Raw genomic sequence first — 27498 nt, 5'->3', positions numbered from 1 at the left:
AGCAATTTTCACAGATTTATCTCTCTTTGAACTTAGGATTTTCTTTAAGAAATATTATAACTTCTTTACTTTTTAAGGTATCTACTTCAAACTTCAAATATATATTTATCATAACACACATGTTGTGTGACATGGTTCATAACTCTAGCGTGACTTTTTCTAGAATTATTTCCCTTGATCTTGGAATTTATGTTAACAAATGTTATTTTTTTACTATAACTTAATACATAATAATACATAATTGATTTTTCTTTCATAGTTTTGTCCTCCTTACTGCGTCCAGTATTTTATTAGTCGAGCTTGGCTGTCTCCTGTGACAGCTCTTGTTCACAAAATGCTCATGAAGTAATGGGTTAAATGAACTTGAAATCTTTAAAACATGTTATTTATAAAGAGAAGAAAATGTTTTGATTTTTGGGCATTTACTCTAATTTATTTGGATAATCCATTTATCAATCTCACTTAAGACAGCCCTCATAATGCTATCACATAATTTTACTACCTTCTTAGCTACTAATTTACACTGAAGTTGAGCTGTGTAAACTGAAGTTCTTGCTCGAGGAAAGTGGAAGTATCACAGATAGGCCTTGAACCCTTGACTAGCAACCCAGAAACATTATTACCAGTGTATCACACACATTTTGTCCCTTGTTAAAAATTAAGAAGTATTTCTCATGTAAGTTTTCATAAGGCGACCTTTATTGAAACAACCAAACAAACTTTTTATTTGAATACCTGACATTATCCAAAGTATATGTGTTATCTTGTTTTTATCAAAATTTAAAGATATTCTATGCTCATCATCCTTGAATTAGTAAAATATTTCAATAACAGAAATTTATTAAAATCTATTAAAATTCTTACTGAATATGTCTAATTTGAATAAAAGAATGATTAAATGTATCAGAAGTTGCATTCCTTATAACAGGTCAAGCAAAGTTGGTCTTTTCCTAAAAAACTGCCAGTTTTTTAAATGGCACCATAAAGTTGGTCTTTTCCTTAAAAACTGCCAGTTTTTTAAATGGCACCATAAAGTTGGTCTTTTCCTTAAAAACTGCCAGTTTTTTAAATGGCACCATAAAGTTGGTCTTTTCCTTAAAAACTGCCAGTTTTTTAAATGGCACCATATATTCATATTATGACCACATATAGTGTGTAGAATTTTAAACATAACATAATTTATCTACTTTTTGTGAAGTCAAAACATGTTTATTTTATATTTGCAAAGTGACTGTGTAGCAATTATCAATGTTTTCTTATCAAATATGACCATACCCGGATGTAGATTTTCCAAGGTTTTTGGCTCAAAAACCTTGGAAAAAAACCTCGGAGTATTGGAACAAGAAAATGCAAAACTTTGCTATTAAAAAAAACCTTGGAAAGATAGGGAGAGGGTGAAAAACCTTGTAAAAAATTTCCGAGTTTTTATTAAAAAAAACCTCGTAAAAAGTATGACCTCGGAGTATTGGAACGATTTCCAAGGATTTCAGAATAAAAACCTCGTAAAATAATTTCCGAGGATTTTTTTTAGAAAACCTTGGAAAATGAGTGACCTCGGAGTATTGGAACGATTTCCAAGGATTTTTAAAGTGTTTCCGTGGTTTTTTTTCCAAGGTTTTTAAATGAAAACCTCGGAAAGTTTCTCACAACTGGGAATACTGTTATATTTTCGAGGATTCTTACTTAAGGGCATCAGAGAATTTTCCAAGGTTTATTTGAGCAAAAACCTTGGAAATTTCTAGAATATCCATGGAAAATAAGAAAATATAACATCCAATGAAATATTCTGAAAAGAGCAATTATATTGTCCTTTTAAGGAATTAAGAAAATTCTTTATAATAATACAGAGCAAAAAATGATCACATGACTCACTGAAACATTTAATGTCAGTGTGAAGTAAATAGTAATGCACTACAAATGAAAAGTTAAGTTAGTTATAGTCTTTAATGGTAAATATTACAATCAATGTTCAGTTATAATTTTTTGGTATCCGGCTATATTTTAATGTATTCAAATATCTATCTTTTGAATTCCTGTTCACTCTCCATGATTTTAAAGTGTCCCTTAGTTTTTCCCTCACCATCACAGGGGTCACATGTGGAAAATGCTCCAGGATACAATTTCTGAAATAAATAAAGTAAATATTTAATAAAGTACAGCCATTGAAAGAAGTTAGAAAAACAATTATATAAAATCACCACTGGGCGCTTCCCTCTCCATGTGGTCAGGATCAAAGACTTCAAACTTCTTGCCTTACAACATTGTATTTTTGAACATTGTATTTTTGACTCCTGAAGCCAGGATGGGCTTCTTCCCTCTGAGGGAGCTATCCAGCCCTGGATTAAGGAACACCTGTGGTTATACTCAGGACAGTTCAGTATGTGTAGGCAATCAGAATTACATCATTTAATTTCTTTTTTATTAATCAATAAAAAAAATGATACGTTCCTTAAACGTTTCCATAGACAAAAATATCAGTTCACTGTTGATATATATTGTTTTAAAAAATCAGCACTTTTGTGAAAAGAAATACATCTTTTGAGTGATCCAAAACTACTTGAATGACAAGTTGTTTAAGACCTTTGCTTAAAATGAAAGCTTTAATATTTTCAAATGACCTTTTCTGTAGTTACTTTTAAATGTTTGTCTACTGTTTTGAAATAGTGAATTTAATTTTTTTCATGTTGATTTCTATTTTTTCTTCATCAGTACTTTAAGTGTTAGCACAGATCTACATACATCTATAGATCTATTCAACTCCGTGGTGTTAGGATTTCAAGAAAACTTTGGTAAGCAGTGTGACAATTCTGCGATGAAGAAAAGAAGCGATGTCTGTTACTATTATTTTAGATTATGTCATACTGGATGTTACAACCTAAAGCACTCCAAAAATATTGCAAAAAATAACGCTTTTCATCAGGTGATTCCGACTGCCTACACTAATTGTATCTGTCTGCTCAAAGTGACATCTGCATCAATAAAGCTGGAGAGTCATCATGATACATTAATAGCATTTCCAACAAATTATCAATAAAAAAATCAGTTCCAGAAACCTTCATTCATTCAAATTTCAAATTGAAACTTTCAAAACCTAGTTTTTAAACAAAAACATACTGTAGTAATTATTCCTTGAAGCCTTTCCTCAGGTCTGCAGTTGGCTTCCTTAATCACTTGACTTTGAAGGTGCCAATGCCAATGACATTCCAGTATATTCCTCTGCTTTATACTAAGATAAAACACAGCAAAGCTGGATAGTTTGGAACAGTCCTGCAAACTTGCTTACAAGCTGACTCTGCAATTAAAAATTTGTAGATTCAAATAATAGATGAAAGATGAAAGTTTATAAATAATGTCATCATAGTTTAATGCACTCATCTTGTTCAATACAATCATATACAAACATAGCATTTATACTCATAAAATATCCTCTAAACAATTGTATTTAAACTAGCTTACATTTAGGTTAAAAATATAGATCTAAAATAGTTTGTATTTAATACTTATTTGAAAAAAAAAACAACAACAGATTTTATGCATAAATGTATCTAAAATTATTTACCTGAACATTTTAACTATCTTGTTTCTTTTGTTTATCTTCCTGTCCCAGGTCATTGATCTTTAGGTTCAATTACAACAACCAAACATTTCCTGAATCTTGTCACACTTAGATAAATGTTTTCTTTGAAAATTCCAAAATATGCTCCCTAACATTAATAAAACAAGATATCTCCATAATTGCTTTAAATAAATCCAGGTTTGCACTATTTCCAACTATAACCACTTGACCCATTAATGTCTGAGATTCAAATTTTTCAACAGTATAACTGAAGGGGCAATCATAATGTGAAACAGGGGTGATCCCAAAATATCAAAGCCATCATCATTTTTTTTTGACATTTATTGAAGGTACAAATATATCAAATGATAAATAAAAGTAAAACTTGAAAATTATAATAAGTTCTTGAAAGAGAATCACAGTTGCAGTGTCATTTTAGACTGTTTTGGATTGTATAAAAACCCAGACTCCCCCTGAATAATCACATGGAACAATCTGGTCTATCCCAGAATGCTCAATGAGAAGATTGATCATGCATAGATAAAGGGAACCACCTGGGGTGCCATTAGTTTTATCTGATCAGTGTGTTATATTCTGTGTGTGAAATCTTAGTGGATGCAGTATTTATTTATCCTAATTATAAGAAATTAACAAGCATACTGGTTATTATATTTCAGACATTCAATTGTACATAATTATATTTAAAGGACAATTAATAACTATTTATGTTTATTGTACACATAATTAATGGCAGAGTAAATTGTAATCTGAATGTATGTCACAGACTTGCTTAGTAGAATATACTATTTTATATGGCATAAAACATATATTAAAGATTAATAGCATTCTTATTTCAGTGTTGCTTACAGGCTGTCAAGAAACCCTAAGTTAAGTCTATATATAGAAAGAAACTGCAGGAAAAATACTGATGCATTTGGAAACTAATAGACATAAACACTGATTGTTTCTTTTTCTATAATTATAAGTTTTGCTCTTTTATCTATTCTTAAAAATGGAGAAGATATCTAGTAACAATAATTATAAATAATAAAAAAAAATATGAAAATAAAAAAAAAAATTTTCAAGTCTTTCTGATCATCAGTTATTTGAATAATCTCCACTTATTTTGATTAGTTACAATACCTTTATAGCCATTAATAAAAGGTATTTTATGGCAACAAGGAATTTACATTGTATTTAACTTTTCCATGTTTTCACACTTAAATTTTCTTAATTGATTCCTCCCCAAAAAATGGCTTCAGAAGATTTAAGTACAAATTTATTGAAAAGGAAGTTGGCCATTGACAATGTCCATACTAAAAATTGATTCCCTGGACCAAATCTCTCCTTTCCATGCTGTTGGACAATTGTTTGCTCTGACCATGGATTAAATAATATCCATTGGCAATCTACAGTCGGGTTGTTATCTTAGTTTGCTTTAACTGTTGATTATTGCTTTTGATGCCCATTATAAGTTAAATCATGATTATGTCTTAACATTTTCCGAGATGAAATTTAGTTAAGTTCAATTATCCGAGGTCATTTCCAAGCTAAATATTGGCAAAGTGTTTCCAACAAATTTTACGTAAATTTTCTAAGTTCTTTTCCGAGCAAAAAAATGACAAAGTTCTTATTTCCAAGCTTTTTCCGAGCTGATTTTTGGCAGAGTGTTTAATTCTGAGGTAGTTTCCAAGGTTTTCTTTATTTCCAAGGATTTTTATACAAAAACCTTGGATAAAGTTTTCAAGGTTTTAAAAAAAACCTCGGAATTAAAAAAAAACCTTGTAAAACTGGTTTATTTCCAAGGTTTTTGAAGCAGTTTCCATGGTTTTTTTCATAAACCTCGGAAAATCTACACCCGGGTAGTATTTCTTTAAATTGATAAAGATATTAATGTTTTTTTGTGAAATCCATTGTTGGAATACACCCTATTTTTTGTAGCAATATTTTGGTCTGAATTATAAGGAAGTTTCACACCTATTATATGAAGGGAGACTTAATATAGGCTTTAAGTCCTACACTTTCAACATGCAAATATTTCCATTAGCCATGCTGGTATTTTATATTATCACAATAATTGTGCAGTACATGTTTAAACTTAAATTACCAATAATGACTTGTACATGGGTGATTTCTCCATGTTTTTGCAGATATACCTCAGATGAACACAGTGATCATGGGATCTGTTGATTCACAGAGACGCCAATTCTTGGCACGGAATCTTAGTCCAGGAGTCGGATATTCATTCAAAGTTAAAGCAGTTAACATGTACGGCGTGGGACTGGAAAGCGAACCCACAAGTATGCTTGTTTCATCCTTGTTTTTTTTTTTAAAGATTCTTTCTTTTGATTTGTAGGGTGTAACAATATAATATGTTCAAACCCACATTCTGATATATTGTGAAACATTCAACCTGTATTGCAGCACATTGATTGTGGTGAAAACAATAAAAAATCTAAAGCTGCAGTTTTTTTTTTAAACTGTTAGTAAGACATTTTACAAGCAAGAGAAAACACACAAAAGATGGTTCTCAAAGACTATCAAAGGTACACTCTTTAAACTTGGAATACTTTTCCAATTTTAAAATTGATATACATGTCTAAACTTTTTACAGTATAACCCCTTGTGGTTCTGGAGAAAATGGTCTTAATAGTGGGGTGGTCTAAATTTCGGATTGTCTCAAAAAGTAATGTTGGCTCAATGAACATCTTTTGGGGTATTATGTAAGCACTTTTGTATGTGAAAGAAATATCCCAATAATCCTTTGTTGTCTATCAATAAAGAAAAGCCGTTACATAGATAATCCCACTCATTTCAGAGCTATTACTTATCAACATCCATTAACCGTTATTAATTTAGTAAAACCACATGTCAATATTTAGAACAAAACTCCTTACGACAAGTGATAGTCAATTAGTGTTGACAGTAATCAAATTACAACGCACGGTCTTTTGCCTATGTTGTCGCTAGTGACATGTTATCTTGCTCCATCACTGTGAAAGATATTTTGATAATTTTAACTGTTATAGTTATTTTTAAAAAAGAGTAAGTGTAAGAGTAATACACTGTACATGTTATATTTCTAGATAGATGCTTTACAATTGTTAAATGGATATATATTTTTTGTTTCAGAACGAACTACAATACCAGGTTCTCATCCAACTAAACCTCCTAGGAATGTTGGAGGGGGTGGTGGTAGTGTGGGTACACTAAGAATGACCTGGGATGTAAGTATTCACTTCTACACACCTATATAATTGTACATCTGATAGATGTGTCTGCTTTATTGTTAAACAGTCTTCACTGAAGTTTTTGACATGACAGAGCTTTAACTTAGAATATTGAACTTCAGTAGAGTCCCTGTAAAGTAACACAAGCATTTTTTTGTGTGTTTTTTTTTTGTTACCAGCTACAGAGTAGCAGCAACATATAGGGATCACTTCTCTGTTGTCTGTCTGTCCATATGTCCATTTGTATACACAAAATTTGCCTGGACTACTCCTCAAAAACTACTAGTGCAATTTCACCCAATCATTCCTGGAATGATAAGTATCAATCCTAGTTGTGCATGTTTTCGGCATTTTTCCGTCAAATGAATTTTGTCAAAGTTATAACCCTTTAATGATTTTTATGTTCTGCAAAATAGCCATGTAGATTACTTTCCATCGTCTGTCTACCTGTCTGCCCACCCATCTGTCTTTCACAAAACTTGTCCGGACTAATCCTAAAATGTACATGTCATCAGCATTTTCCAATTTAATGATTTTTGTCAGATTTATGGCCCATTAATTATTTTTATGTTTCAAAGTTTTTTCCGAACTACTTCTCTTATACTACTTGTGCAATTTGAGTGAAACTTTACAGGATTAATTGGCACCTCAAGTACCTGTGCAAATTACATGGGTTTTTTGGTTGAATGATTTTTGGCTGAGTTATGGCCCTTGATTAAAAAAGCGTTTTGGCCTATTAATGATTTTTGTGTCTCCTGCTACACATTAGCTGCAACATGCTTCAAAGTAGCCGCGACATATAGGGAACAAACTGTCCAAACACCCCTCAATACCACTGCTGAATTGGCTATGATCATGCGACACATGTGATCTCTGATCGCTCTTGTTCTTTGCTTGATGATATTATTTAATTATGGTGAATGAGTTGATTTTAGACTGTTTTCAGTTACAATGATACTGTTCTTGAAATGAAGAATGATAAATAAGTGCAGTTTAGCAATGCAAGTTAAACATGAATTCACATGGATGGATAAAAGACTGTTTTCACAACAGACTGTTTTTCTTTATGAAGGCATTACCACCAGAGGATCATAATGGATGGGGTATTGGTTATATTGTGGAGTACAGAAGGAGACCACCACCTGGAGAGGAGCTTACTTCTAATATCAAATGGAATAAAGTATGCCTCTATATTTTACATATATACATATATTAAGTCTTAGATTCTCATTTTTAAAGTATTGAATTTTAATTTAAATTGTGTTTTATTTTAGAAGAGTTGAAATTAGGTTATATAAATTTTGTTAAAAAAGAAAAATAGATATATAGACGATATTTGTTTGTTTTTTGCATGTAAGATTGAAATATATTTCATTGAGTGAACACCAGATGCAATATTTCCATGAATGGCATAGCCATGCGGGAATAGCTGGTGTTCACGAATAAAATATATCTCAATCTTACATGTAAAACAAATAAATTTTCTTTTTATTTCTTGCTTTTTTAGTGATTTTATGTATTTTTACTGATTTTGCCGCGAAAAGTTGCACATTCTCCATTTTGACATCATCACATCATGACTTCACATCAGAAATCAGGATATATATATATCATCATTTGTTAATTTATCTAATAGATTGAAGTACAAGGGAATGGAAGTGAAGCATCAGCTCTGGTTGGGAAAGATAACTACTATCTGTTGTATCAGGTCAAGGTCACAGCATTTAATAAATTTGGAGTGGGTCCAACAGCACAGAATGATAGTGTCTACTCTGCTGAAGACAGTAAGTTTATCCGCTGTCCCCTCCCGCTCATCTCATGAAGACAGTAAGTTTATCCGCTGTCCCCTCCTGCTCATCTCACAAAGACAGTAAGTTTATCCGCTGTCCCCTCCTGCTCATCTCACGAAGACAGTAAGTTTATCCGCTGTCCCCTCCTGCTCATCTCATGAAGACAGTATGTTTATCCGCTGTCCCTTCCTGCTCATTTCATGAAGACAGTAAGTTTATCTGCTGTCCCCTCCTGCTCATCTCATGAAGACAGTAAGTTTATCCGCTGTCCCCTCCTGCTCATCTCATGAAGACAGTAAGTTTATCCGCTGTCCCCTCCTGCTCATCTCATGAAGACAGTAAGTTTGTCCGCTGTCCCCTCCCGCTCATCTCATGAAGACAGTAAGTTTATCCGCTGTCCCCTCCCGCTCATCTCATGAAGACAGTAAGTTTGTCCGCTGTCCCCTCCCGCTCATCTCATGAAGACAGTAAGTTTGTCCGCTGTCCCCTCCTGCTCATCTCACGAAGACAGTAAGTTTGTCCGCTGTCCCCTCCTGCTCATCTCACGAAGACAGTAAGTTTTATCCGCTGTCCCCTCCTGCTCATCTCACAAAGACAGTAATTTTATCCACTGTCCCCTCCTGCTCATCTCACGAAGACAGTAAGTTTATCCGCTGTCCCCTCCTGCTCATCTCACAAAGACAGTAAGTTTGTCCGCTGTCCCCTCCGCTCATCTCACGAAGACAGTAAGTTTATCCGCTGTCCCCTCCTGCTCATCTCACACCCTCTCTGTCCCTGCCTTTATTTAATGGACATGTCTTGCCCTTATATTATACTAGTGTTTAACAAGACAGCATTGTGGTCCTGATTGTCCCGGCTCAATACTCTGGATCAGCGATCTGTGCTTAACCTGTCAACAATATGACCTTGATATATGTTTAATACATCAGTCCATAAATCTTGGCCCCCAACTTGAGTGTTATAATGGAGAACCAGTGTACTAACAACTTTGTTGTGCTATTCTTGCAGATATTTCTAAATAAATCCTAGTAAGTTTGTAAAACTACACTATGTGTGCTAAAAAAAATCATTTTGCTGATTTAATTTTGTGATGTGCCTCAAAATTAAAGGAATCCATTGTTATTGGGTTTTTAAGGCCCCTTTGCAAATAGTAATGAACCGTCTGTCTGTCACTTAAAATTTGTCCTTATGAGGTTAACCTAAACTGGCAAGTTGCATTTATCTCAAGTTCTACAAGTATTAATGGCTTCATAATTTAAACATTTCTTACTAATCAATACAAAGTTCATGATCTTGGCAAGTTATATAACTGCGGCTTCAATATTATTTTTACTTCATCAAATAATGTCATACAAACATTTATTTTTCACAATGACTGTCAAGTAATATAATTGTGTTTACAATTTATTTGGCCAAATTTCCATCCATAACTAAGTGAATGGGTAAACTTTTTTTTGAAAATTTGTAACTGACAAGAATCTAGGCCAGGGGCTTTTGTGTTTACCAAACACTTTCTTATTTCCTCTTATATTTAAAGGGTCATATACCATCAACCAAGCCTATAACTACCCTCATAGGAAATGTTTTTACTGTTGTTGAAAATTAAAAGTAATCTTGAGTCAATTTTTTTTGTATTGTTTTGTTTACAGTGCCAATAGGAATACCAAGTAATTTGTATGCTGAACCTTACAATGAGTCAGCTATTATTGTACACTGGGACCCTGTTCCTCTAGACCGTACTTTTATGAAGGGCCAGCTGAAAGGGTTTAAGGTAAACAACTTTTTTTTGTGTTTTCAGATTGTCACAGTCTTGAATTTCATCTACAAAATGTGAACATAAAAACTATGGAGTAATTTTATCATTTTTCGAAATTTCACCTGACTTTTTGACTTAATACATAACTATTTACTTTGTACATCTTTAAGTAGACTATTTGAGAAACTGGTGTATCTATGAAACTCAATGGGAATCTGTGTAACATGTTGGTTAAAGTTTTATGTGCAGCCTCTGGTACAACTTCATATCTAATTAACTGTGAATATATTTTCTTAAGGGGCGCCTGTGGCCGAGTGGCTAAGGTCATTGACTTCAAACCACTTGCCCCTCATCGCTGTGGGTTCGAATCCCGACAGGGACTTTGGATTCTTTCATGTGAGGAAGCTATCCAGCTAGCTTACGGAACGTCGGTGGTTCTACTCAGGTGCCCGTTCGTGCCTGAAATAATGAGGTCTTCCTCCACCAGTAAAGGAGGAACGTCGCCAAATGACCTATGCTGTGTCGGTGTGACGTAAAACCCAGAACAAAAAAAAATAAAAATAAAGATATTTTCTTGAAATTTAAAGTGAAAGGAGATACAGAAAAACAGCATCATAAAATGAAATTTATACTTATTCACACAAGTTCTGGCCCCATGTAGACATGAATAGGGTGTTGATTGATACCCACTTTTAGACTTACAATAAAGATTTTCTTTTTATAATTAACAACTCACTATGTATTTTACAGATTTGTAACTTAGTTTAATATTTAGAAAATATCCGAAAGTGATGGATTGTCACAAACATGATTTATATAAGAGATGTCTTGATGTTTAGTCAGCCTAGAAGGGATTGTAAAACTAGATGTAATATATACAGAGCAACAGATAAGCTTTGAATGTGAATTGTGTATTTCTCCATCATTTCTATGGAATTGGGTATTGGCTCCATTTAATTGGGTATTCCAAAACTCGATACCTTATGATTTTAAAGTCAATTGGGTATTCAAATATAAAGATATGCATTTTATGTTTTTTAAACTGTTTTAAAAAGAAAGTTGGAGCTACTTACATAACAATTTACTAAAACTTTTTACAACTGTTTAATGTTTATATAAAAATGCACATGTCAGATCTATGCATGATTTCAAATAAAAGTTAGGTTGATTACATTTTCATGTCTGTATGTTGTCACTGGAAATCATTTATCCTTAGCTGCACCATTTACCAAATACAAGTACGTCATTTTATAACAGTTTTGTATAACTGATAAATAATCCATCATATTTTGTACTAAGTATTTAACTAGACTCTATTATCTTTTTCAAATAAAAATATCCTAAGTGCAATTATGCTCTTAATGTGTTTATGATTCCGTGTTCATTTCCTTCAAATGCCTGGCCAAGGATAAAAAAATCAGTAAAGTGTCTACTTTTTAGCCCATGGTTTATCAAGTTTACTTCTGAAATAAACATACTGTATGGTTCCAGGAAATTTCTAGTTTTAATATTTTCAGATTATGTTTTTTATTATTATTATTTACATGATCGCCAGAATGTGCCAGTTATTTTTGTTTATGAACATAAAAAAATTGTTCAAAATATTTTTAACACATTCTTTTTCTGACTGACTTTTGATTATTTACAACTGTTTTGTTTTAAAAAATTTTTTGTTTTCTTTCATCACCTTTTGTATGATGCCATATTGCTTTCAAAGCGTCTATTGATACAGCTTGGACGGTCCCCACAAAATCAACGGTCTCTGCCGGTCTGTAAAGACTGTCAACCTGAGTAGATTATTATACAAATCGACGGTCTCTTGCTTTATTGATATGGCTTCGCCGGTCTTTGGAAACCAGGGACCGTCGAAGACCGGAGACCGTCGATTAGTTAGCATTTGATTTGGAGATATTCGGATAGGATGCATATCCATATAATTTGTCCAAAACTACCAGTTATGACAGGTTAATTTTGCAGTGATGAAAATGACAATACGCATGAGGCAAGACAATTGCGTATTTTATTTATTTAAATGGGTTTTGATACGCATTCTAAAAAAATCAATTGCGTATTTTATAAAATTAATTGTGTAAATACGCAAATACGCACCTTATCTGTTGCTCTGAATTATAGTTAATTACATAAGATATAAACTTTTTTCTTTACCTATATCTGAGTTGCACACAGATAACTATGATTTGGAAATATACCCTGGCAGCAGTTTATTATAATTTGTATTCAATAATAATTTTATAGTTGAAAAACAGCTGCCCATTTTTAGCAGAAATTTCTGTTGGATGAACTGACAGATGAGGAAACAATTCTTAATTTATCCAAAACATACTGTCATCTTTTCCATGTTTACCAACATAACTAAAACTTGTGATTGATTTATCTTATTACATATTTATTAGTGGAATATGTCTTAAGATAAACGAAAGTCATAGTTGATGAAAATTTGTTTTGTTCATAACCAGAAGTGTGTACCTGATGTTACAACAATCTAGAGAGAGAGAGAAGAAAATTCTCTGAGAATTGCTGTCCCCTAGTGCTTAATCTTGCACAAAAGATCTTGATATAAAATTCTTTAATTTCTCTTTTCAATGGATTATTGTTGCCTCTGTTAAAATATGAAGCTGTAAAGCCAATGTCTGCAACTTTTGTTTCAATACATGTCTACCTGATCATTATTGAAGGTCACTATTTACAGCCTACAGCTCTAGCATGGATTTTGACTGAATTAGGGCCTTTTGTGGATGTGAGACATTTACAGGCTTTTAACTCTGGCATGGAAACTTTATACACAGGCACTTAAACTTAATATACCATGCTGGGTTATACATGTACCACTAGTCTCATAAGGAAATTGGCTTCTTTTGCTGTATAATGTTGACCGAGAATATGCTAATATATACATGTATTAATCATGCTATCTTGCCTTATTTACCCTCGCTTTTAGATAGACTATTGGCTGATGTCAGAAAATGGATCACGTAATTCCCAAGCATCTCAGGAGTACATAGATAATCGTGATGCAGCACTTCAAACAGTTTTATATGGCAATGTTGATCACGGAATGATCATTGGACTACAACCTGATACGTGGTACACTATGTCTGTTATTGTGTTTAATGATGCCGGTAATGGTTTGAAAAGTGAGGTGGTTCACCAGTCAACCGATAAATCAGGTAAACTTGATGCATTTGTTTGTACACTTGTTTGTTACCATGCTTATGATGATTTCTTTATGATTTTGTAGATTGATTACTGGCTGAGGCCTCCAAACAGTACAAGAAACTCACAAACTATACAAAATATTGAAAACCGTATTGATGCTAAACAAGCAGTATTTTATGGAGCCATTAACGAGGGAATGATTATTGGGCTAACAAATAATACATGGTATACAATGACTGTGACAGTATTTAACAATGCTGGCAATGGACTTAAGAGCGAGGTGGCTCACCAGAAAACTGACAAAGCAGGTTTGATCAATGCACAGTGTATATGACTGTATTGTTTTACATGTAGCCTGCTTATGCTTTATTTGTTGTAAAGATTTTTTTATGGACTTTCTGTGTCAGTGTAAAGATAGTCAAAGTGACATTATGCCCATGTTTTCTTTGTCAAGTTAAGCTGAATTGACTATATATTTTTAAAGATTGTCTTATACTAGTGATTGACTAACAGTTTATTTTGGAAAATGTTTAGGGTGAGGTATCAATTTGTGTAAAATGTAAAAAGACTTCCCCAATCTTTTTATAAATCGAAGGTTACAGGTAAATTCTGATGGACACTAACAGGCATTTGGGGGGTGGGGATGTGAGTTATTTATCGTTCATGCAAAGAAAATTATAACATTAAAAGGGATAATGACAACTTTTTTTTTATTTTTACCTGTTCACTCCCTATATACCCGTTGAATGGGTATAATGTCACTTTAAAGCTGGATTTATTTATCATCTTGATTCAATAGTTTTGTTTCCAAGCTTTGTCAATATTAAACTTTTTATTATTAGGTTTTTTTTTTACGAGTTAACATGTAGGTGCTTAAAGGATAAAAAATTAGATGAGATTTAGGAATAGAAAATTACTTTTTCTTGTACATATGTACATGACTGTACTTTCAACAATGAAAATGAAATTATTGATCTTTTTGGGGAGTTGCCAAGGTTGTAGTAGGAAATTTGAAAGTATAATATGAGGTTTTAAAACATTATTCTGCATTCAATACAAAGAGTTCATAATTTGATAGAATCTGATGTATCCAGCTTTTTCAATTTTTGGTTTTATGCTTATTTATAGCCACTTTAGTTAGTTCGCATTTTTGCAGATTTTTTATGGTGAATAGAAAAAGGGTTCATTTTGTCTTTTTTATGCGTATTTGTTGACAACTTTTAATGTTGGCCATCACAGATTCATTAATAAAGTAGATCTTTTATACACAACACACTTCTTAATGAGAACAAACACATTATTCCTTGTTTTATCCTGTGTAATTAAATCCCTGAGTAAAATAATGGTTTGAGGGTATTGTCTTTATTTAATATACCTTGTTTGTTTATTTTCCATACACAAGAAAATTTTCAGCATATAATGACATACCCTTGATTGTCTGTTCATCTGTCTGTTAGTTATTTGTGTCCACTTTGTATCTTATAAACCGAATGTTTAAATTTTTTTTAAAATATCAACATGACTGTTAATTGCAAGTGATTGCTACTCAGAAGTGACTGTAAGCCCATGTTAGACTGTATATAGCTTTCAAAAATAGTCATTTGAATCAGTCTTGGTATTATGGTAACATGTTCATTATAATGAACTGGTATTAATGCCCCCATCTCCCCCAGGTTACATACAAGTGTTTGTCAAAGTATTGCTTTCTTTCATCAAAGTTCTATGTACGGTCACATGTATTCATTGTGCCTTAGAAATATACACATCAGACAAAATTTATATGTTACATAGGATTTTGCAGGAGTAATATGAAATGACAAAAGTTGTCTGGGGATAATTATAATGTGACTGTAAGGGCAGGTACAACTGAACAATGTATTTTCTGCTCAGAAACTACAAAGATAAGAGCTTTGAAATATGCATATAACATCACCTTGTGGTCCTCATATAAGTCAAGGTCCAAGTATCAATATTGGCCCTGCCCTTAACAAAATTGATTTAAATCTTCTCTTAAAGTACATGGCCTTAAGTATTGCCTAGCAGACTTTACAAAAGTTTTATGAATAGGATAAGAAATGGCCCCTCCCCAATGTGACACAATGTCTTATTAGGCATTGGTCTTTTTCTAGTTCTGAATTTCAGGTGTGAGTTAGGGCCAGCATGTCAGTCTTATAACAACATATTTATGAATGCATAAGTTAAAAAAATTACTTAACCCATATTTATTTACATTGCATTTTTTTTTGCATTTCAATTTTATTTTGTTGTCTCTTTGTTTTGTCTTTTAACCTGCTTGTTAAAACATACTATACTCAAACTAATCATCTTTTGTTAAAATGCTTTAAATGTTTCTGCGAATAATATGACAGCATGAATTTCATTGGTAGAATTATTGTATACAGATTTCATTATGCAAATAGAGGAAAATTGCACTGTTTAATATCATTTTGTTAATGTTAAAATATAATGATAATCAATTGATAGAATGTTTCAGATGTTAAATTTAAACATAATTAAATGGTATTTAGAAGTTACCAGTTTTATTTCTTATAGCTGCAAGAAGTTTTTGAAATATTGTTTGTATAATTTTATTCTTTTTGTTTCTTGAAAATGAGTGTAAAACACATAAACACAGAGAAGTTAAAAGGATGTTTTTATAATATTGCTGGTTTATTTTGTTGTTTTTTAGCTCCCCGAAATTATCCTGTTCACATCCTGGTTTTTCCAAATGAGGAAAATTCCATACTGGTGAGGTTCCGAGGTGTTAGTACAACTGTAGATGAAGAACCATTGCTTGGTTACAAGGCAAGTACTTTTTTTTATGAAAGGTAACAGAACCCGCAACATGATTTTTTAAGATATATTTTATCGAATTACCCCTTTGTATTAGTTTTACTGGAAAAGCACTCTGTCCAGACTGTAATTTTTGCTTATTGCTTAATACAAATATTTTATTGTTTAAATGAAACAGCAAATTTGTTATTATAGTAAGCGTATTTTATAGTTATGTGGTTGAAGATTTTAATGAATGCATGTTTTACAGATACGTTATTGGAGAGATACAGAAGATATTCGTAATGCAACAGACATATATATAGGGAAAGACACGGAGGGAACTATACATAAAATACAAGAAGGTTACCTATATCATCTACGAGTGCTGGGATACAGTGTCGGTGGTGATGGGAAAATGAGCTCACCAGAAACACTTTTTACTTACTCCAGTAAGTTGTTAGTCAACCTAAGAGGCTGTTGTTGTAAAGATAACTTTGCCATGTTATATTACGCAGAATAGGGAGAGCTATTGTTCTCAGCCTGGCATGGGCGTCACACTTTGATCAAGTTTCTGTGTGCAAGTTTTTATCTCCAGGCCTTCTGAAGGGAATTTGTTGAAACTTTAAATACCTATTTTCTGACATTATCTAACATGATAGGCCCAGGTTTCCATAACTCTGAGTTAGCATTTTACAGATTTATGCCTATTTTCTTTCTGTCAAGTACTGAAAAACACTGAACAGTTGAGCAAGCTGTCTTACTTACAGCACTTATTTTATCCCTGGTTTTTAGCTCGACTATTCGATAAGAATAAGTAGAGCTATTGCAGTCACCCGAGCGTCGGCGTCGGCGTAACCACTTATGTTAAAGTTTTTGTAATAGTTCAAATATTTTCAAAGTCCATTGACATATGGCTTTGAAACTTTGCACACTTGTTCACCATCATGACCCCAACCTGTAGACAGGAGGAGGTAACTCTATCAAGCATTTTGACAGAATTATGCCCCTTTTTCGACTTAGAATTTACGTTAAAGTTTTTGTAATAGTTCAAATATTTTCAAAGTCCATTGACATATGGCTTTGAAACTTTGCACACTTGTTCACCAGCATGACCCCAACCTGTAGACAGGAGGAGGTAACTCTATCAAGTATTTTGACAGAATTATGCCCCTTTTTCGACTTAGAATTTACGTTAAAGTTTTTGTAATAGTTCAAATATTTTCAAAGTCCATTGACATATGGCTTTGAAACTTTGCACACTTGTTCAACATCATGACCCCAACCTGTAAACAGGAGGAGGTAACTCTATCAAGCATTTTGACAGAATTATGCCCCTTTTTCGACTTAGAATTTACGTTAAAGTTTTTGTAATAGTTCAAATATTTTCAAAGTCCATTGACATATGGCTTTGAAACTTTGCACACTTGTTCACCATCATGACCCCAACCTGTAAACAGGAGGAGGTAACTGTATCAGGCATTTTTTTTACTATCAAGCACTAAGAATAGTCGAGCATGCTGTCCTACCGACAGCTCTTGTTACCTGATATTATATATGTGGGCAGGACCAAAACTTGTGCCAGAAATTATGCATTGAGGCAGGTACCTGGTTTCTGCCTGAAATTATGTATGCGGGCAGGACCAGAGCAGGAATGTAGCATTGTCTTTTACAAACAAATGAAATATGTATATGATATGTACAATACAAGGAAATATACAAAACGTACAAAAATCAGGTAATAAAAAAATGCATTATTAGTATTAAAACCCAATTACAGGTACAATGCAATCACATATTACTTGGCTTTTTAATAACTAGTATTTGCTCTTTAAAAGTAATCTTCTGCTATAGAAAAAATGTTCTGTTTATGTTTTCAGGAGGTCGAGTGACACAAGTAAATGTTGACCCGACAACAACAAACGTGACATATGTGACACATGATATGAGGGGGTCAGGGAGGTGTTTGACGTCATACATTATGATGATAGTGACGTCACTGCTTATGCTTATTACACTCTAAAACATTACAAAGTGCTCAAGTAACATCTAACAACCTGTCCATACTTGTATGCTTCTTTTGGTACAGTTAAATCAAAGCCAAAAAATATGAATTTACCTTTGGATCATCTTTTTTTATGTTTTTACTGGATACGTTTTCTTAAAATGGGAAAAAAATTAAATTTTACAGTATCCCTTTTATAGGATGAAAAAAGAGAAATAATGTAAGGAGATAATATAATAATGTTTAAGTGAAGAGCACAACAAAACGGCTAACAAGCCATCATATAAACTTTCCTGTAAAAAAATGCTGCCACAAAAATTAGGCATGAATTTTTTGTATATTGATGATATTTGATTTTTTGTAAGTAAATCTTGTATATAATGATGATTTTGTTTTCTACAAATTATTTAGATTTATGAAATAGAATATGAAATGCACCATTTATAGATTTGCAAATTGTATATATAAAAGTAAACAGTTTTTTGTTTTATTTGTATTCATGATTATTATACATGTACATTGAACTTCATTTGTCTTTATGAAATATTGCGTCCTGATTGCGGTCTGACTTGAAGATTGGCTTAAGACCCAGTTACTTTGAGTCTACTTCAAGTCTGCTTCACTTGCTTAAACATAAATTTTGACTGACACAGAATCATGTCACCTGTGTATAAAACTTCAACATACAAAATAAAGTGATATATTAAATTGATGAGTGTGATACTGTCTGTAAATCCATCTGAATTTTTACTGTGATTCTTTATATAAAATTCATGTGTAAATTATGCGAGGAGATTTTATGTAATCTATTATTTATTTCTGAGTAGTATACAATACATAAATCCAGCATGAAGGTGATTGTTTGAAATCCAAATTCACAGATTTTTTTATCTAGAAGTAGTATGTAACTATCAGTTAAAACTGGCAAAATTTAGTCATAATTCAAGGTTAAGTGACATTTTATTTTATTTTTTGTCTTGTTAATTTTTGTCCATTTTGTTGCCTTTATTAATTCTATTGATATATGGAATACAATGTATTTTAATTTATTTGATTTTGTGTTTTTTTGTAATACTACATGTTATTTGTAGTCCTGGTAGTTTGATTACTATTTTAGTTAATACATGTACTAGTCCAAATTGATTTAATCCTTATATAATGATATAAACATGTAGTTACAAGTTGCAACAGAATCTCACTGCAATGCATTTAAAATTTACAAATTGTGAAATATCTTTTTACATGTATGACTTTGATTAGTGATGAATCTCATATATGTAATGTTAATATCCAGTTCAATTTTTGTCATCTTTTAAAAATATATTACTCTAATGGTATTTAAAGCTTTCACATGTGCCAATTGGCAAAGCAGAAATGATAGTTAGCATAATAAAGTCTAGGATATCTTTTACAAGTATTTATTTTCTTTTTTTCTTTGTATTCCTTGTTTCTCATTAATGTGCTATAAATTAAGTGTTCAAATTTTATGTTAAGGTGCCATACTGTACAGTTACATTTAGTAGATTTATTATCTGCTTTATCTTGTTAGTTTTCAAGCGTTTTTTTTCCCCTGAAATATAGAGATTTTTTCACAAAATGATATAATGCATTTTACTTTCATAATGACTGAAATATTTGGGTAAGGTTGTATGTATTATATATGGGTAATTTTACAACAGTTGTGTGTTATATGATCAAATGATTATTAAATTAATTTACTCAAGTTTTAAATTGGAAAATTTTTCTGTTTTTCTTTGATTTTTTTTTTAATTGAGACATGTTCAATAATGTGAGAAGGTGAAGGGCAATATGATCCGTGTTAGAGAATGAAGATATGTACAACCATAAAATATAATTACAGGAAAATTTGTTGGCCTCTAACTGATACATGTATTATCATGAATATGCTATGCTAGGTTTATACTTTTGTTCTGTCAACCTTTTTATTTTGAAATGCTCCTATTAAATGTACCTCATGTATGTGCGACTGTAAATATTTTTATAACTTTATAGTGATTTATATAATAGCAATATTACTATAATTGTTCTGTTAATTTTCACGGTTTTATTTAAAAAAACACACCCAGAATGTAATGTCTTCAATTTTTAAAACATGTTGATTTATGTGTAAATTATGCAAAATTGTTTTTTACTAGCCTTTTCATGTTTAAATTGGTCTCATTATTAGCAATACTCAAAGAAGAAAGAGCATTTGATACAAGTATTTAATGTTGTTAATGGGAGGAAGAAATACACTAATATGATAAGAGAATGTCCAGATATAATGAAGGGTATAACATATGAACACTGAAGGTTTCTAAAATAATAGGGACAGCTGGCAGATTGAAAATACTAGCTGATTTGATTTTTTCCTTCATTGTTTTTGTGAATTGTTAATATGAAGGAATTTAAAGATAAAATGAATTGGTTTTTTTTTTAACTTTTAACAAAAGATGTGTTATCAAGTCAATTGTCATGTGTTGTGAAGGTGCTATTTGTATTGTCTCTGTGTTTATGTCGAGTGCTAAGAAAATTCTGTGTTCACCTTATTACTTATTTGCAATAGGACAACTTAGCTCTCATTTTATCTTCTGGTCTATTTTGTTTTCTTTTAATGATCATATATATAATTTACATAATTTATATAATAACAGGGTCTAATAACAAAAAGATGGTGTAGATTGTATTCTGTTGTAGAGTAAATTTCCCTATTATTCTGACAGATTTTTTTTTCTCTCCAAAATTCTTCAAAGCAATATTTTAAAGTTCTTTTGTTTTTGCATTTTGTAATCCATCTAGCTTGTTATTGCAATATTTTTTTAAGTTCTTTTGATTTTGCATTTTGCAATCCCTCTAAATTCTAAACTTGGTTTACATGCAACACTAGATACATCCATGTTTTTATGCCATCAGAACATGTGGGATGCTGGCTTCTAGTGATTGACTTTGTGTGTCCATTATAAAGATTATAATTGAGCCGCATCACGACAAAACCAACATAATGGGTTTGCGACCAGCATGAATCCAGACCAGCCTTGAACCAGTCAAAATTATAATCAATTAATAGCTCTTATGGGTCAAAATGAGCTTACTGCAGGGACACATAGTTTTATATTAGAGATATTTTGGGAAAAACAAACAGCTTGGTGCTTTTATATTTGGCATGAGGCATTTCATTGAGGACCTTTACCAAGTTTGTTCAAATCATGGCCCCAAGGGCCAGATTGGTCTTACCTCAGTGGCACACAGTGTTATAAATGTATAAATAGGAAAACTAAAAAAATCTTGATAAAACTGCAAGGCCTAGATCTTTGATATTTTGTTGTAGATCTCTGCCAAGTTTTGATGAAGTAGGTCCTGATAGTCAAATTTGCACCATCCCAATGGCACTGTATACTGTATTCCTAGAAAAGATTTTGCGCATTTTAAGTTAGCGGTTTTCGCAGTAGGCATGATTCCGCGAATCTTTATAGCCGCAAATATGTCACTTATAACAAATCCGCGAACATTTCTAGCTTCAACCAAATAGAACATAAAAAGTGCAGAATATTTATTATAATCTACTTACACACAAAAAACCCCATATAAACACAGGTGCTATAGAAATGTATAAAGAATTATTAATGTATGTTATTGATACTAGTTTGCACGCTGAAAAAGAAAATATCAATTATTAGTAATTATCATGCTTATTGACGATTAGTCACGGCGTTGACAAATGCATTTACAGTTTGTGAACATTGAATGACTTGGATTTTATTTGCTTAGAGTAGGTGTAATCCTTTGTTAAAAGTACAATAGCGATCAAGTGCTACATTGATAAACAGCTGTTTATGTTGTTATAATGAAAGCGATGTACAGTCCGATGTGTAAAAAATACGTATCGACATTTTGAAGAAAAAGTCAGTTATGATTCAAATGAGAATAAAAGCTAAGGGGTCTGACTAAATCTTACTTAATCACATAATGAAAAAGGTAAGGAAAAATGAAAGTGGTCAATAGATGAAAATGTGTTGAGTAACGTTGCGCTTTAGGCGCGACTTGTTAAAAAAATAAAATAATTAAAAGCAACCAACAGGCATGGTCATGCATCAAAAACGTAGCCTCCAAAAACTGTAATTTAGGCCATAGCGACTTAACATTCGCGGAATTCGCGGTTACTACATATCCGCGAAAGTTTGTCTCTGTGAAAATGCCGACGTTGTGAAAAACGCGAAATATTGTATCCGCGAACATTTCTAGGAAGACAGTATATATAAACTTAAAAATTCTTCTTTCTCAGAACTGCAAGGGCTTGACCTTAGCTTCCAAGATCATTTTTAAAATTGTTCTTGTTTGATAGTGTACAATATGTTGGCATTTCATTCTTCACATTAGCCAGAAAATTACTCACATTTATTTTTAGAAATGATTTTATATTTAATTACATATCTAATTACGTTTCTTTTCACAATGTAGATACCAATCCACCCATATACTTGCAATTTTTATACAATAAACTTTATTCTTATAACATGCGCTCTTTATGTTATATCTTCACCTTATTTCACCTTTTGTTATCCCCTGCTGATTAAATTGCAAAGGGGATTCTGAAATAGTGCCATCTGTCCAGCGGCATATCTTAGCTTAATTTATCCATTTTCATGGCATATTTTACATTTGGTAAGTTGGGCGAACTTAAAAATCAGTATAAATATAATCTATATTGTGTATGATAATAGGAATCAGTACCAATGTATGCGAGTTATTGCCCTTAATAATATAAAATGGCCTAATATCGCTACTGATTTTGATTGATCCCAACATTCATGTGTAAAAGGATGATATGATTGACATTTAATAATATTCGTGTGCATCTTGATATTTAAGACATTGCTTTAAATAGTCAAATGTTAAATCCATAGGCAGATATTGACTATTTTGTTAGGTCCAGTGCTTGTTCTTGCCTGAAATAATGCACAAAGGGGTACTGTCATCTTCCACTGCTAAAGCTGGAAAGTTGCCTTAACAGTGTCAGTGCAACATGAAAAATAAGAACTAGAAATGTATCAATACCACACTGGTGCACCAGCCATATGACATTTTTGTCTCGAAGTATAACCTTGACTTTAGTGTTGTGCACCATATAACTCCTGATCAGCAAAATATTTGTTTTAAGTAATCAAGTAATGACAGAATTGTAAGCTGGACAAATTTGACCTCCAAGTATGACCTTGACCTTGAAGGTGCAGATGTGAGTCCTGCACTCAACACATTGTCAGACTGGCAAGGGCAAGTACCAAATATTTTGACATTCCATCAAATAATGTCAGACAGGATTGATCTTTGACCTGAAAGTATGACATTTTCTGTGGATCATATGCATGATATTATTTACAGTGTATTTTCATTAGAAGCGTTCCTGTAAAAAAGACACCTGCCTTACCAGGTGCAAGTCCTTTTACAAATATTATTTCCCAGTTATAGCATTTTAGTGTAACTGTTGAAGTTTTCCTTGAAAATTGGACAAACCATATTGCTTTTCCATCCAGTTTAAGATTTCAGAATATTGCAGCAAACTCTTTTTAAAACAAATGTAGCCCATTAAAGACCATGAAATTTCTTATTGTTGCCTTCCTTTGAATATAAAATATATCCGAGCTTATTTTTCCCTAATAGGACGTTCATTGGTGAAATGGGCAGAAAGAATTATTTCCTCGTTTGTTATGTTCAAAGCTATCTCATTAAGTCCTTTGGAAATTTCGGACTACGTAGGTAAGTTACTATTATCAAACAGACAAATGTATTTGTTACTATGTTAGCACAAAAAGTGAGTTTTGATTTAGGTTGTATAAAATAAAAAAATTATGCTAGCCACAGGCAGGTATTTTGATGTAAGAAAGATATAAACATTAAAGTAATATAACTGGAAAACAATATTGGTATAAAGACTATCATCAAGTAGTTGTTTAATGACTTAACAAACCTCATGATAGACCACTATGAGTTTGCCACTTATCAAAGTAGTAGAAAACCATTTTGTCAAGCCCATGTTGGCTAGCAAAATAATCTTGTTGCGGCTAAAAAAACGATGCGTGACTACCATATAGCTAACTGCTGTAAACCGCAATCAGTTACCACCTCCCAATTTACATACTTAGATATATATTTCAAATATGCCCTTTTGCATCTGTAAAACTGGATTCGCTAATATTTCCTCACAAGAAATGTCTGGTATTTTAAATGCACTAACATTTCGACACACAGAAATATTTACTCATACAGTAATATGAATACACAGAAAGGATATGGTATTTTAATTTTTGAAACAATTTAAACATGGAAACATTAGCAAGTTAATCCTGAGATTTGTTGACTTAAGTTTATTAAATTATTTTAAGAAAATGTCTAATTTAAATTTATATGAGTACATGTATATAAAAGTAAAAACTACATTTATTTTTAGAATCCAAAACAAGAGGGCCATGATGGCCCTAGATCGCTCACCTGACTTATCAAACTCATCCAAACAATTACCTAGACAAGCATTCCGACCAAGTCTCATGACAGGTGAGTCAAAAATGTGACCACTACAGTGTTAACAAGGATTATCCATATTTGAGCAGTGCGACCTAGTTTTTTACCCAGGTGACACATATTCAAACTTGACCTAGAAATCATCAAAACAAACTTTCAGACCAATTTCCAGGATACTTGGATCAAAACAGTAGCAACTAGAGTGTTAACAAGATTTTTCTATTTTTAGCTCCGGTGACCTAGTTTCACATGCGATTTCGAACTCATCCAAGCAATTACCTAGACAAGCATCCTGACCAAGTTTGATGATAATTGAGTCGAAAATGTGACCACTAGAATGTTAACAAGGTTTTTCCATATTTGGGCGGTGTGACCTAGTTTTTCATCCAAGATGACCCATGTTCGATCTTGACTTAGAAATCATCAAAACAAACTTTCAGACCAATTAACAGAATATTTGGATCACAACAGTAGCCACTAGAGTGTTAACAAGATTTTTCTATTTTTAGCTCCTGTGACCTACTTTTTCATCCGAGATGACCCATGTTCGAACTCATCCGAGCTATCACCTAGACAAGCATCTTGACCAAGTTTGATGATGATTGATGCAAAAATGTGACCGCTAGAGTGTTAACAAGGTTTTTCTATTTTTAGCTCCGGTGACCTACTTTTTCATCCGAGATGACCCATGTTCAAACTCATCCGAGCTATCACCTAGACAAACATCTTGACAAAGTTTGATGATGACTGATGCAAAAATGTGACCGCTAGAGTGTTAACAAGGTTTTTCTATTTTTAGCTCCGGTGACCTACTTTTTCATCCGAGATGACCCATGTTCGAACTCATCCGAGCTATCACCTAGACAAGCATCTTGACCAAGTTTGATGATGATTGATGCAAAAATGTGACCGCTAGAGTGTTAACAAGGTTTTTCTATTTTTAGCTCCGGTGACCTACTTTTTCATCCGAGATGACCCATGTTCGAACTCATCCAAGCTATCAACTAGACAAGCATCCTGACCAAGTTTGATGATGATTGATGCAAAAATGTGACCGCTGGAGTGTTAACAAGGTTTTTCTATTTATAGCTCCGGTGACCTAGTTTTTCATCCGAGATGACCCATATTCGAACTCATCCGAGCTATTATCTAAACAAGCATCCTGACAAAGTTTGATGATGATTGGGTCAAAAATGTGACCACTAGAGTGTTCACAAGGTTTTTCTATTTTTAGCTCCTGTGACCTAGTTTTTCATCAGAGATGACCCATGTTCGAACTCATCCAAGCAATTGACTAGACAAGCAATCTGACCAAGTTTGATGAAAATTGGTTCAAAAATGTGACAACTAAAGTGTTCACAAGGTTTTTCTATTTATAGCTCCTGTGACCTACTTTTTCATCCGAGATGACCCATGTTCGAACTCATCTGAGCTATCACCTAGACAAACATCCTGACCAAGTTTGATGATGATTGGGTCAAAAATGTGACCTCTAGAGTGTTCACAAGGTTTTTCTATTTTTAGCTCTTGTGACCTAGTTTTTCATCCGAGATGAGCCATGTTTGAACTAATCCGAGCTTTCAACTAGATAAGCATCCTGACCAAGTTTGATGATGATTGAGGCAAAAATGCGGCCGCTAGAGTGTTCACAAGCAATTGTGGACGGACGACGGACGGACGGACGACGGACATTCACCGATCCTAAAAGCTCACCCTGAGCAAGCTCAGGTGAGCTAACAAGAGCTGTCACAGGAGACAGCAAAGCTCGACTAATAAAATACTAGACGCAGTAAGGAGGACAAAACTATGAAAGAAAAATCAATTATGTATAATTATGTATTAAGTTATATTAAAAAAATAATATTGTTAACATAAATTCCAAGATCAAGGGGAATAATTCTAGAAATAGTCATGCTAGAGTTATGGACCTTGTCACACAACATTTGTGTAATGATAAGAAATATATATTTGAAGTTTGAAGTAGATACCTTAAAAAGTAAAGAAGTTATTATATTTCTTAAAGAAAATCCTAAGTTCAAAGAGAGATAAATGTGTAAATATTGCTTCAAGAGTTATGAACATTGTCACATAAAATGTAATTGATGATAAGGAATAAGTATTTGAAGTTTGAGGTAGATACCTTTAAAAATAAAAAAGTTGTAATAAAAAATAACATTTTTCTAGTAAAAAAATCTAAGTTTATGGGGAGATAATTCTTGCAATATTGGTGCTAGAGTTATGAACCTTGTCACATAAGATGTGGATGATGATAACGTAAATACATTTGAAGTATGAAGTTGATCCCTTTAGAAATAAATAAGTAACAGTAAAAAATAATATTTTTTATGGAAAATTCTAAGTTCAAAGGGAGATAAATCTGAAAATATTGGTGCTACAGTTATGAACCTTGTCACATAAGATGGGGATGATGATAACGTAAATATATTTAAAGTATGAGGTTGATCCCTTAAGAAATAAAGAAGAAACAGTAAGAAATAGTACTTTTTGAGGAAAATTCTAAGTTCAAGGGGAGATAAATCTTAAAATATTGGTGCTAGAGTTATGAACCTTGTCACATAAGATGGGGATGATGATAAGGTACATATATTTGAAGTATGAGGTTGATCCCTTAAGAAATAAAGAAGTAACAGTAAAAAATAGTATTTTTTAAGGAAAATTCTAAGTTCAAGGGGAGA

The 27498-nt window shown here is 32.6% G+C and overlaps 1 protein-coding gene and 1 long non-coding RNA gene across 4 annotated transcripts in view; one reads left to right on the top strand and one right to left on the bottom strand.

Annotated features, from left to right (window-relative positions):
* The window catches only part of LOC132745243 (contactin-1-like), a 57124-nt gene extending 34323 nt beyond the window's left edge, over positions 1 to 22801 (top strand). For 2 of the 3 annotated variants that reach the window (XM_060734102.1, XM_060734100.1), the window contains exons 17-25: positions 5707 to 5856; positions 6689 to 6783; positions 7859 to 7966; positions 8423 to 8570; positions 10226 to 10347; positions 13292 to 13520; positions 16199 to 16314; positions 16553 to 16733; positions 18162 to 22801. In XM_060734102.1, coding sequence (XP_060590085.1) covers positions 5707 to 5856; positions 6689 to 6783; positions 7859 to 7966; positions 8423 to 8570; positions 10226 to 10347; positions 13292 to 13520; positions 16199 to 16314; positions 16553 to 16733; positions 18162 to 18304 — 1292 coding nt within the window. In that variant the 3' untranslated portion in view covers positions 18305 to 22801. Of the gene's footprint in view, positions 1 to 5706; positions 5857 to 6688; positions 6784 to 7858; positions 7967 to 8422; positions 8571 to 10225; positions 10348 to 13291; positions 13521 to 13591; positions 13818 to 16198; positions 16315 to 16552; positions 16734 to 18161 lie in introns of all 3 variants that reach the window. The other variant, XM_060734101.1, reaches the window with a different exon arrangement.
* Positions 1 to 27498, bottom strand: part of LOC132745247 (uncharacterized) — a 91138-nt gene that overhangs the window by 12038 nt on the left and 51602 nt on the right. The gene's annotated exons all lie outside the window — the stretch shown is intronic.

This window comes from Ruditapes philippinarum, unplaced genomic scaffold (genome assembly GCF_026571515.1).
Source record: "Ruditapes philippinarum isolate M1 unplaced genomic scaffold, ASM2657151v2 ctg8_1_1_1_1, whole genome shotgun sequence".
Lineage (NCBI taxonomy): Eukaryota > Metazoa > Mollusca > Bivalvia > Venerida > Veneridae > Ruditapes > Ruditapes philippinarum.
Note: the sequence above shows the minus strand (reverse complement) of the source record. Positions and strands in the feature narration are given on the sequence as shown.